Source organism: Grampus griseus (genome assembly GCF_964374135.1).
Source record: "Grampus griseus genome assembly, chromosome: 7".
Taxonomy (NCBI): Eukaryota; Metazoa; Chordata; class Mammalia; order Artiodactyla; family Delphinidae; genus Grampus; species Grampus griseus.
In genome coordinates, this window is record NC_139001.1 from 26742046 (window position 1) to 26754675 (window position 12630).

General features: G+C 38.8%; 1 protein-coding gene across 5 annotated transcripts in view; it reads right to left on the reverse strand.

The window, feature by feature from the left end:
- Window positions 1-1946: 1946 nt before the first annotated feature.
- The window catches only part of UNC80 (unc-80 homolog, NALCN channel complex subunit), a gene marked incomplete at both ends in the record, with an annotated part of 239244 nt that continues 228560 nt past the window's right edge, over window positions 1947-12630 (reverse strand). For 4 of the 5 annotated variants that reach the window (XM_082658568.1, XM_082658567.1, XM_082658569.1 and 1 more), the window contains 5 exons: window positions 1947-2213; window positions 3485-3684; window positions 4683-4794; window positions 5748-5829; window positions 12537-12593. In XM_082658568.1, the coding sequence (XP_082514694.1) occupies window positions 1947-2213; window positions 3485-3684; window positions 4683-4794; window positions 5748-5829; window positions 12537-12593 (718 nt within the window). The remainder of the gene's footprint in view (window positions 2214-3484; window positions 3685-4682; window positions 4795-5747; window positions 5830-12536; window positions 12594-12630) is intronic. The other variant, XM_082658570.1, reaches the window with a different exon arrangement.

Here is a 12630-nt window from a genome sequence, read left to right on the forward strand (position 1 = left end):
CCCAATACTTTTTAAATATATATATAAAGGTATATAGGATTCTGGTCAGATATTTAACAATCTTCTTTGACCCTTTTACTTTTTAAATATTTGATACGATTATACATAGAGAATTTGAGTCAAGAATCAAGAAACTGGAACAAAACACGCACATACATAGAGACTCATATAGCACAGACACTTGTAATTACCAAACATAAGGCCTCTAACACTAAGGGAGCAGCATAATTTTTAACAGGCGAAATATATCAGCTTAGAAAGAATCATAAAACCACTTATATATGTATATTTCTGCATTTGAGAATTCAGCATTAAGTGTAAATGTCCTGAAAATATTGTAAAACATAGATGAGGCCATTTACCACCTCTGCTTTCTGAAGTTTTAGATTTGAAATTTTTAGTTTTGTACTTTAACTCACAGATATCTTTCATTCTATTAGTGAATGAGACCAAAACCCCAAATTATATTTGAAAGTATATATCACATTAAAAACAATGCCTGTTTAATAAGCAATTCTAAGAGAAAAATAAGTTTCCTTTGTGATTTGGGTGGGTTTAGTAGGTCTCCTTTATATATACATATACCATATTATAGCCAATGTAGTCAAAGTTTAAGCGTACAGAATGGGTTCCAAATTCATTGCAGTGTAATCACAGTCTAAACTTTAGCTTGAGGACTAGAAAACACACACACACCCTCACCACCATACCAATTTACATATATATATATATATATATATATATGAGTTTTTATACACTTAGAAGTTATGTAACAGTTTTGTAATGTAAACTGTTAAAGTTTTGAAATTTAATCTTGAACTACATGATGCCAAGCCCTGCTATAGGATCAATAACACACTAGATATAGCCTCACAAGCCAAGTTTTATACTTTTCTTCAAGTAACTGAACTTCAAGTTAAAGTAAAATATACAAGCTCTGTCTATAGAGAACCATAAACTTAATATCTAAAGGATATGAATATTGTTAACATTGAGAAAGAGTTATTTCATTGAACCAATTCTAACAACACTAACCTTAATATAATATCTGAAAATATGCCATCAAGGGCAGGCACAGGACACTGTAAGGGAAAGTTAATCACATTTCCCAAAATCTCCCAATCTTGGCATTGATGTAGTCAGGACTAGACGTAGGAATACCATCTCTTTCTAGCTATTATATTTACATTTAATTTTTATTATAGTATAGGCTATTTAGGTTCTTCTTAGTTCAGAATTATGTCTGATAATTTCTAGAATATTCTCTAATGTGTTATGAAATGGAATGATCTTATGGCATTAGCATTTTGATTTACAATATGCAATGAAAATGACAGTTAAAAAATAAATATTGAAAAATCCACAGCTCTAAAAATAGTATTTTTTCTTCTTCTAAATGGCTGTATTGTTGATCAAAAAAAAAAAAAATGGCTGCAGGCTTATTTGCTATCAAGTTTCCCCAAACTAATATTTTCCTTATTGATTACTTTTATATAAATTGCTACTTGTACAGCCACCTGATTTAATGATTTTGAAATTAGAAAAATAAACATTTGCATGAGATGTATAATGTAACCTCAAAAAATTGCTTTCTCTTTTTAGAACACATTATTTGTTAATATTCCTAGGTAAGCAGCTCTGTAACAGTATACATTTTCAACTGCTCAAGGCTTCTTGAATCATAAACAATGTGCAGTGAAATGGCTTTTTCCCTTTATTCCTCCCTAGATTTTATGGTCTTCACACAACCAAACCATCTTAGCCATTGACTTTTAAAAGATGTTTATGAAACAATATGCACATCGACAGCAAAATCCACTGGGATTTGTGCTACCCATTGAGTGTAAAGTGCTATGTTTTCATCTTTTCCAAGCACGTTTTCAACTTTTAGCAAAGTAATCCCTTCCACATCTTGTCTACACCTACAACTCTTAAAAGGTACAGAATTAAACATGAGACTCATCTAGGTCTACCTCAGTCTCCCCTAGCTCAGTGGGAGTAAAAGGGAACTGACTGGACAGGAGGGGGTTCTCCATGCCATTTTCCTCACTGATGTGAAGGACAGTGTCTCCATGCTGTAGGAGGATGGATGTCTCAAGGCCTGTGAAGTCATCAGGGTCTGAGAGTTGAGTAGAGAGGGGGCTATGTGCTGTAGCACCTTGTATTTCTGTGTCCTCCTCCTTTTCTCCTTCTTCAGCTGGGAGGCTTTCACCCTGTGACCAAAAGGATCATAACATCATGGAAAGGTAGGATGTGTACTAGGGAAAAGGATCAAAGAATGTTTGTTGTACAGCTGTAACTCAACAAGGAATCCCAAGGGTGGACCCAGTCTTAGCCTTTGGTATACGTGAGACCTCAGATAGGCCCTTCCAACTTTCTAAGCCTCAGTTTTCTAACCTGTTGCATGAGCATAATATTTTGCCCCACTTATCCTGTAGACTGTGAGGATAAAAATGAGACAATGGTATTACAATGCTTTTTGCTTTTACATCTTCATTGGAGTATAATTGCTTTACAATGGTGTGTTAGTTTCTGCTTTTTAACCATTAAAGACTTTACAAACATATATAGTATATTGCCCCTTAGCTTTCTTTAAACACCACATGAGAAGAACGTGGGACCCATGGGAATTTACTGATAAAAATCAAAAGCAGGGAAAAAGGGACTTCTCTGGTGGCACAGTCGTTAAGAATCCGCCTGCCAATGCAGGGAACATGGGTTCGAGCCCTGGTCCAGAAAGATCCCACATGCCGCGGAGCAACTAAACCCGTGTGCCACAACTACTGAGCCTGCTCTCTAGAGCCTATGAACCACAACTACTGAGCCTGTGTGCCACAACTACTGAAGCCCATGCACACCTAGAGCCCATGCTCCACAACAAGAGAAGCCACCGCAATGAGAAACCCGCACACCGCAATGAAGAGTAGCCCCCGCTCACCGCAACTAGGGAAAGCCCACACAGCAACAAAAGACCCAACACAACCAAAAATAAATAAGATAAATAAATTAAAAAAAAAAGCAGGGAAAAAATTAAAACAACAAGAAAATATCAAACAACGACGAAAAAGATCAAAACAACGACGAAAAAGATCAAAAGTTCCTCTCACAGGATTCAGAAGGTTCTATATTTAAAGGTTTCATCTAAATTGGTAAGTTTATTTATATATATTTTTTGAATTGAACTGTCAATCATGTATCATATACTGGATTTCAATGGTTATTTTAACTATGAAATATTTCTTCTTAGAGTTTTCATAACAAAGAGTATGAAGATTTCTCTTATGCCTTCTTAAGTAGATGTATTCTTGGCCATATACTTTACAGTTTTTTGTTTTTTTTTTTTCATGATGACAGGACCAGTGTCTGTCTAACAAAACATTACAGACCCAGACTTAAGTTATATGGATTACATCTGCATATCCCAATGGTTCCCAGACAGAAGTATGCAAGGAGCAAGACTTGCCTGTTTCTCCAGTGCCCTCACCTGCTTGGGAGACAGGCTGTGAAGGTCAGCAACAACAATGGCGGGGGAAGACGTGAGCACTGGTTTGTCCATTCCGTCTGGTTTCCTGGATGGGGCTGGGCCGCAGTCCTGTGGCTGGCCTGTGGCAGGAAGCATGTCTGTTGGGGCACCGGCTGGCTCTGCCTGAGCCTCAATGAAGGTCACAGATCGTTTCTGATCCGCTGTAGGTCAGAAGTAGAGCAGTAAATAGAATAGGAGGAAAGTAGGTTGGCAGTGCTTAATAATTCGTTTTAACAAGTGTCTCCTGACTTGACTTTTCTTGGTAAAGACATTGCTGGTTTATCAGTAAATGAGAGCAGATTAGACTATTATGTATATGTATTGATTTCACCTTCTTACAAAGACTAGGACTTGGGTATAAAAATCATTATTGCATAAAATAGCCTTTTCAGGGACTTCCCTGGTGGCGCAGCGGTCAAGAATCCACCTGCCAACGTAGGGGACGTGGGTTCGAGCCCTGGTCCGGGAAGATCCCACATGCCGTGGAGCAAATAAGCCCATGCGCCACAACTACTGAGCCCGCGTGCCACAACTACTGAAGCCCACACGCCTAGGGCCCGTGCTCCGCAACAAGAGAAGCCACTGCAATGAGAAGCCCGCGCACCGCAAGGAAGGGTAGCCCCCGCTCGCCGCAACTAGAGAAAGCCTGTGTGTAGCAACGAAGACCCAATACAGCCAAAAATAAATAGTATAAATAAAAAATTAATTTATTAAAATTTTTAATAGCCTTTTCACATAAATAGTTTTTACATAAAAACAAAATTGGCATAGATCATTAAGTGAACTTGGTCATTGCTATAACAGCTGCCAACAAGATTTAAAAGTCCCTATTATTCATCATTTCTTTGTCTTCAGTAAGACACATGACAAACCCAGTTCCTGGCTTGGGTAAATGAAACACAACCTTCTATCAACAAATTTCATAGCATTTGTGGTTTACCTTGGACTGTTCCATTTCCTAGGTGCATGAGGGGAGGGATGGAATTGGGAAAGGTGAGCGAAAAAAAGGCACTCAAGTCTCCTGGGAAATTTCGTCCCTTTTCCTAGTGGCTCCCCAAAGGTGTGCTTATCTGCATGAGCTCAGTCTCTGCAGGCCTTCCTGGCTGTGTGGCAGGGCAACGTGTCAATGTGTAGCCAGAAGGGACACAGGAGGCCTCACCAGATGGCTTCGTTTTAGGTTGAATGCTCCTGCGGGTGGTTGACAGCCGAGCCCCGTGGCGGTTTCTGGGTTCAGTCTGAGTCTTCTGACGTGACAGTAGAGGACGTCTTAGCTAAAGAGAACAGGCAGAAGAAAACTGGCAAGAAGGGTCTAACTGCCTGGGAGGAAAGACTGAGCTCAGAGGATTCTGACTATGGTTTGTTCCCTTCTTGGTGGGTCTCTGTGGAGTCTTATGGTTGTTCCTTAACATTCATAGCCAATAAAATAAACTACTTTCTGCATATTTAAATACAAGTACGCATTTGATTCTGGCATCCCCTTAGCCGCTTCTATCTTACGATTATGACTCCTTTATATATCCTAAGAACATTAACAGAATTTGAAATAGTCACAGTGAGAATATCAGTGACTTTAAGGATACAAAAGTAACAACGATTGCTTACCAATCAGCCTTTGCTCATCTAAAAGCTGTAGCTGACCATATGCTAACTCTCAAGGGGAGGTTGATGAAAAACACCTCAGGCACTGGGAAAATGTCTGGTCTCCAAATCAGTGCTGGGACGCTCCCATCAAAGAAACAGCGCAAAGCCTCATTTGGATTTTTATTTAGACAGTAACGTAAAGAAACCCCACCTAGGGAAATGTATAAAGATGATCTTTCCTTCGATTTCAGTTTTAAATTGAATTATTAATCTTGAAACGAGGCAGAAAGGATGGCTGTCTCTGCCTCTCTACAGAAACAGGCCTTAAATCAACCTTCTAACGAATCTTCCATTGTCAGTAGTTTGGCTGGCAAAGGTTTCTGGATAGGGAGCAAATAAAAATATAGGCCCACTTATTTTACCAAGTGATCAGCTTTGCTAATAAGAAGATTCGGAGCTAAAAAGAGAAGAAGCCCCAAACTCTCCGCTTGCCCAAGCACTTACCATGCTTTAAAGTTGTTCTGTACTGCTCATTTCAGGTGGGGAGAAGGTAACATATAATCTTAACATACATGGGCATTAAAAACTGAGTAGACCTTGCATTTCGCAGGATGACTCTCCTGCCCTTCCAGGGTCTGCTTACCTGCCTCAGGCCCCTCTTCCTCCCCAGCGGCTGCTGAGTGTGGAGGTTCTGCTGGCCAGGTTCACTCTGCACACTTGCCACCCTGTTGAGAGCGTCAGCAGTGTTAGTGTGCCCTGGAGCAAGCACACAAGACCATTGTCTGGTGGGTGTTAGTCAAAATCACTTACAGGATACAAGTCACTTCAAAGATACCATTATCTTTGAAGGAAGGTTGGGAAAGAATCCCCGGGATGGGAGTTTTCAAAGGTTTAGGAGGGAAGACGAGGCCTTGTAGCCCCAAGCTGCCAAAATTGAGATTCTGTTTTCAATCACTGAGGCCGGATCTATCATTCAGCAAAACATCACACCCCTGGTTTGGAAGCCACCAAAAGGCTTAAGATGTTGTACGCTAATCTCAATTTTTTTTTCAAGGGTAAGGAGAAAGGTGGTGACGAACAAACATGTACAACTCTATCACATGGATGGGAACACCTTTTAAAATTTTTCAATTTAAATGAAAATAAGATGAACGAATATCAAACACATCAGACACAGAATCCATTTGGGTGAAGGGTCACATTCAACACATGTTTGCAGCCTGAAGTCTCTCTGACTGAGTAAACGAACAGTCGCATAGATAGACAATTAAATGTCTTGTAAAACTGATTTTAGATTTAAAAGGCTGGCAAAGTAATTAAGCTGTCATTACAACTTAGAAGTTTAATATCGAACAGCTGCACCCAAACATAATACACAATTTACAAAAGCAACAACCTGCTCCCCCCAAATTTACTGTGTGTGTGTCTTTTATATATGCAAAAATGACTGCTGGCAGTGGTTCCTATTTTAGTGTTGGGTGAAGCTGAAAAAACTGTCATGGACGCATGATCATTTTTCATTCTGCATGCATGTATAATAGGAATGTATAATGGGAGTGGAGGTGAAAAAAAAGAAATGTATCGTGCCCCAGAGAACACTGTAATCCTGTAGATGATGCCAATGTGATTATTTGGTTAATGGGTAATTAATTTCTGCTTTGCCTTTGCAAAAGGAGAGTCATCTGCAAAGAGTTTTGACAGTAAAATATTCCACAGAGGAATGCAGCGTCAGCAACTGTCCATGAGAAGGAAAGACTGTATGCATTCATTGCTATTTTTAAAAAATGAGCTACCTAAATACAGTCTCCGTGCAGGTGGCAGGATGGACAATCAGACGTTTCCCCTGTTTTATTAACAACTAGTTAATCATCACATGGTTGACACAGTCACGTGTCATTTTTTAAAAGTCTTACTCATATTTCCACGAGAAGAGAACCAATGATTCCCAAATGGAGTTTATCATAGTTCTTCTGAAATAAGCATGTAATTATATTATAATTAGACCATTTGGGATACACAATACAAAATTCCATAAAGAGTTTTAAAAACAGACTTTTTTTAAACTTTCTTGTTCTCCTGAATATCAAGTTCAAAAGATCAATGTACATTATTTTTATACATATATGGCCTTGTACCATAGATGATCTTTCTATGAAGATGGAAAATTACCCCAAAGGAACAGTGCAATAAATTCTGAGAAGCAATCCAGACTAAGTTGCTGGCATGTTTGAAATGACATCTCCTGATTAATTATACATTTTAACGTGTCTTAAATTGGAAAGAGTATTCAATTACCATAGGCACAAAAGTAGAAACAAGTTTCTCCCAAATACCAAGCAAAGCTTTCACTGGAATGGATTCTTCATTGACATCTAAATGTTACCTCAGTTCCCTTGGCCGTAAAGGGAGGTTAATACTTACCACCTACCTCCCATTAAGGTAGAGAAAAGAAGTTAGTTGATGTAAAATGATTTGAATATGAAAAGTGATGTAACATAGTATGCTTCCTTGTTTTACACTTGTAATGAATTTATTGCTTCTAGACCACTAGAAGGAAGTAGGTAATAAAATGTCTTAAAAATATTTGGGCAGAGAAAATGAAATAGAGGCAGTCCGCTTGTCTCATTTTATTCAGTAATCTGAGATTGTGAGGGAAAAAATGGTGCAAGAAAAGAAATACACGTTGCTCAGGGAGTGTTAAATGTCAAAACAATGGTAATTTCATCATGATTATTCCAAGGAAGGATCAAAAGCATCAAAATTTTCTCTATGGATAGAGAGGCTTATATCTAAGAAATGGATCAAGTTTATAGCTTTAGTAATTAGCTGTTCTATGTAAATGATATAGTATTTCATCAATGGAATGCACATATAAATGATTAAATTATAGGATGTGTCCTTGGAAATACAGCTCAGTTAATATATACATATATATATTCTCCCTGAGAATGTGATGCTAACATGTTTATATTTGGAACATCAAAGTCTGGCTTAACTGCATGAAGAGGATATGTTAATAATAAACAGACAGAGAAATTAATAACTGAAGTTACTTATGCAGAAGAAGTAAGTTCCGGTCTATATCAAATTAGAGTTGCATATAAAAAGTGGTCTCAATTTACTTTCTCCCCATGTCATGTAGTATTTCCGTCACATGTAGGATTTGTGGTGTGTGGACCATCAGGTGTGCAATGTAACATCAACCAGAAGACCATGGTGTTTGCCTGAAGCATCTCTCTGGGGAAAACTGATTCCCTAAAAATTTTAATCTTGGGAATTTGAGAATGGCTGATTTCTAGTGTTTTGCCAAATAAAAAGGCAAAACCATAAGTATAAAAGCAAACAAAACTTTCTAAATGGAAGTTAAAATCATCCTTCGTATTTTTGAGTCACTAAACAACATTACTATGGCAAACGATCTGGATTTTAGAGAAGTAAATATACTTGGGTCTTGGCAGAACTGATGTGACTCAACCTTCTGCAAAAACCAAAAACACCTTTACAAGCTAGGGAAATTTAGACAACGTTAGAAGACAATTCTGGCACAAATGACCTCTTTTCTTTCAGCATGAAGACTTGGATTGGAGTGTATAAACACATATGTATCTCCTAATGGAATATATAACTAGTGGTATTTCTTAAAGGACAGGGGAACAAAGGGCCATTCAGTAATACAACAAAAATTTATATCACTCATCTCAAAGTACAAAAAAGTGTATTTCAATCTAGAAATAGATTTCATAAATAAAAATTTTAAGTAGAAGTACTGGGTGAGATTAGTATAGAGAAAATGAATTTGTATTTTCATTGCTTTTATCTGTACCTTTAGTTTCAATTTTAATATGGTTAGAGAAATCTGTAGGGAGAGTACAAAGCACACAGCGTAGCCATTTTCCCTGAGTGCTTGCCTTGTGATGGAATGCATAAAGCCAGCACTGAAGGAGCCATAAAGCATTTATAGAGGACAGAGACATAAACAGTGGACAAAATCCTCCTCTTCCCTTTCCCAGTAAAAGATTATTGTTTAAAATTTACGTAGCCTCCGCAACATCCAAGAAAATATATATATATTATTTTTAATTTTTTTTGCGGTACGTGGGCCTCTCACTGTTGTGGCTTCTCCCGTTGCGGAGCACAGGCTCCGGACGCGCAGGCTCAGTGGCCATGGCTCACGGGCCCAGCCGCTCCGCGGCATGTGGGATCTTCCCGGACCGGGGCACGAACCCGTGTCCCCTGCATCGGCAGGCGGACTCTCAACCACTGCGCCACCAGGGAAGCCCTAGGAAGATATATTTTAAATGCCACAGAATTTAGAGATTAGAGACTAGAATCAGATAAAAAGGGGGAATAATCTGGATCTCAGTTATCCTATAAGAACTGATTTAGCATTGGCAAAGTACACTTCTCTGGGTATCACAACACACATTTTCTTAGCTATTAATTCTCAGCTACATAAAAAGTTTGTTTTCATCTTTTCTTTGTAATTTGGGAGTACTTGCCAAGTTTGCATACTTTGAAAATGTGGATGATTATGAGATGGATAGGTTATTTTTATTTTGTTTCACCCAGACTGTATATCTTGTTCAAACTTGAGCCACATTCTTATTTTCCACTGCAATTAAAATTACCCTTACAGAATCAAATAGCGTTGTAATCTTTTTTTTTAAGCTATATTTGGTTGTCAGTTCCTGTCTTTCAAAATGTTCTAACGTGTCCAAACCAAATTTAACTCTCAAGTATAAACTTCTAGGCCTAAGTGCTTGAATAACTTTTTGTATGTCTATATTCTTCTGGAGAGAAAATATGGTCCATGGTGTGTGTACTTGTGGGTGGGTACAGGGAGGGAAGAACTACAATGAAGTTTCTGTACTTCCAAGAGCAACACTCTTAAAGAAGAGAATTCTTCCATGAAATATTATTGCAGTTTATTCATTTCCAAAAGACAAAATTTTTTTCTCAGCATAGTGATTCTAACAGGCTTATACTTCTTGCCATGAATCTTTATAAGAAACCAGCTAGCACAGGTTCAAGAAAAATCCTAGAAGAAATTTTCTAAAGGTCTGCAAAATTTTTATTGGTTTCCACCTATTCATCAGGTTATACTATTATCCTGGTCTCTTCCTCATTTAGCCCTCAGACCAACTTGCCCATTTTGCCTAAAACAAGTGCTCTTTCAAAAGCCAATCCCCAGAAAGTTTATCAAAATGTGGCGTTGTGAGGAGGAACGGGGTTTATTACTTTCCGTTAGGCATGCTTGCTTACTGATATTCTTTAAGCTTTGGAGTCAGGTTTTCCTTAGGATTACTCGGGGTGTCTTTTAGGTCCTGAGTGCTCAGGTATGTGCTAAATGTAACTTACATTGTTAATGTCTTACTGCTTCTTTAGGATTTTAAGAGTCTGCAGCACAAAGAAGTTTCATGCCAAAAATAAGAAAGTCTGGAAACCAAATATAAGAAATCTATATCCTATTTTATAAACCCACCTCTTAGTAATGCCCAAAGTTCCTCTCCTCCAAAGAGAACTTGGTGACATGATGGAATTCAAGAGGTATGATTTGCAGTGTATGGCAAAGGTGGACGTGCTACGGCTGTTGGAACGCCTCTGCATTTACAGAATTATTTAGAATCCAAAGTGAGTGCCTCATTTTCTGGTTTCTTAATGACCACAAATGAATCCAGGTGACTGACGCCCAGAACTAAAACACACCAGTTACAGGAGTAACAGATCAACAACAGATGATCTAAAACAGTCATCAGTGTTCTCCCATGAGCGACTAATTCAACTGTAGATAAAACCTACAGTTTTGGCTCTGAACCACCCTCAGATAGCAAGAACTTTGGGTTTATTCCTATCAACACTGGACCCAGAGCAGATTGGATTGGTTTAGACAACTCCAGATCAGTCATTTGAACCCTTAAGCCTGCCAGAGAGGGCCAAGTCCTTGGGAGAATTTATAAAAATCAACTCAAACTCCTGCCTTCTCTCACCAACCCCAGACTAGCATTTTACTCAGCAAGAATAGAATTTGGCCTAATTAGAAAAGGCCCGGGACAAAGTCAGCCCAATGGAAGTCTGCTTTAATACTTTCTACTCTTAACAGGACATTGAAATCATCTTCCTAACTAGGTTCTCCTGTCTTGTATGTAATATTCAGCATTAAACAAATGAATGCTTTGAAACCAGTGGTCACAGTGCTAGGCTTGGTTCAGAGCTCTTCCAACACTGTGAACAATGAAGGGAAACCTCCCTAAGGACTGCTGCATTCTTCCTCATCCCCAAAGCTCTCGGTAATGGAATTAAGCCTGCACTCTGCAGCACTTCCACATTTACCACCAATAAGAGACTGACCTGTCCAGGCAGGGGCTCGCAAACACAAATGAATGTCATGAATTACGGGGCCAGTTAAAAAAAAGATACACCAGATGATGGAATAAATTTCCCATTTTCAACTGTGGAAGAAAATGTGAAATCTGAACAAGATGCAAAGAAAACAAAGGACAACCTTTCACAGGAACGGCCTCTCAACATTTCCTCGTCTTTGTGATAAAGCAATAAACACGGATGCAACTCACTGTATAATGCAAACCTGAAAGGGAATATTTTATCTTGAGACGGAACAAAGGCACTCTTAACAAGAACAAGAAGCATTACCCCTAATGAGGATTAGTTGAGAGGTGTGAATCAACAGCACAGAATTAGGAATGTTTGCCGTGGTTTAACTGAGTGTTAAAGGTGCAGTCCCCCTTTCTGAAGCTTTAAACCAATAGCTAAGCCATTACATTGTTCGCATCGTAAGACTTCTCTCACCAAGAAATGTCTGTGTCTGATATTTCATGGCAAATTTGGTGGTCATCTTCGTGGTGGGATAGACATTCTTTATGTAAGTGTTGTTTGAACAAGCTGCTATAATAGCCTGTCATGCTGCATGCATCAAAGAGAGGGAATTATATAAATCGTACTGACATTGGTATTCTTATTATAGCATCACTGTTTTCTTATCATCCACGGTATTAGCTGAAAGACCTGTCTGGACTGAGGCTTCCTAATGATGGGGAGTTGTATGAAAAGGCTTCTGAAAAAAATGTTTCTTAAGGAATATCAGCAGGGGAGAAAATGATTAGGTGGGATAAATTTAACGTTTTGCATATCAAACTCCTGAGACAGTCCATGGGATAAGCCCCTAGGAGAACTCCAGGAAGTTTTTTTTTTTTTTTAAAGTTAACGTTTTAGGCCATCTCTGATTGAGCTCTGAAGCTGAAAATAAAGGAGGCTACACCTTTGACTTCCAGGCTCGTGTGTTTATGAGCAACAAAGGGCAAGGAATGGAAATCGATGTCAAGATGGGGCGAGAGGAGACAGAGAGACAGAGGAGACAGGGAACAGCTCGTTTCCCAGCACAGACACCAATACACAGGTAGCGTTGACACTGTACCTAGAGAGGCTGCCCTCGGCGGCCAGGCCCTGGGAGTCATCGAGGACATTAGGTTCACTGCAGGAGGGGTAGGGAGATGAAGCATTTAGGGAAA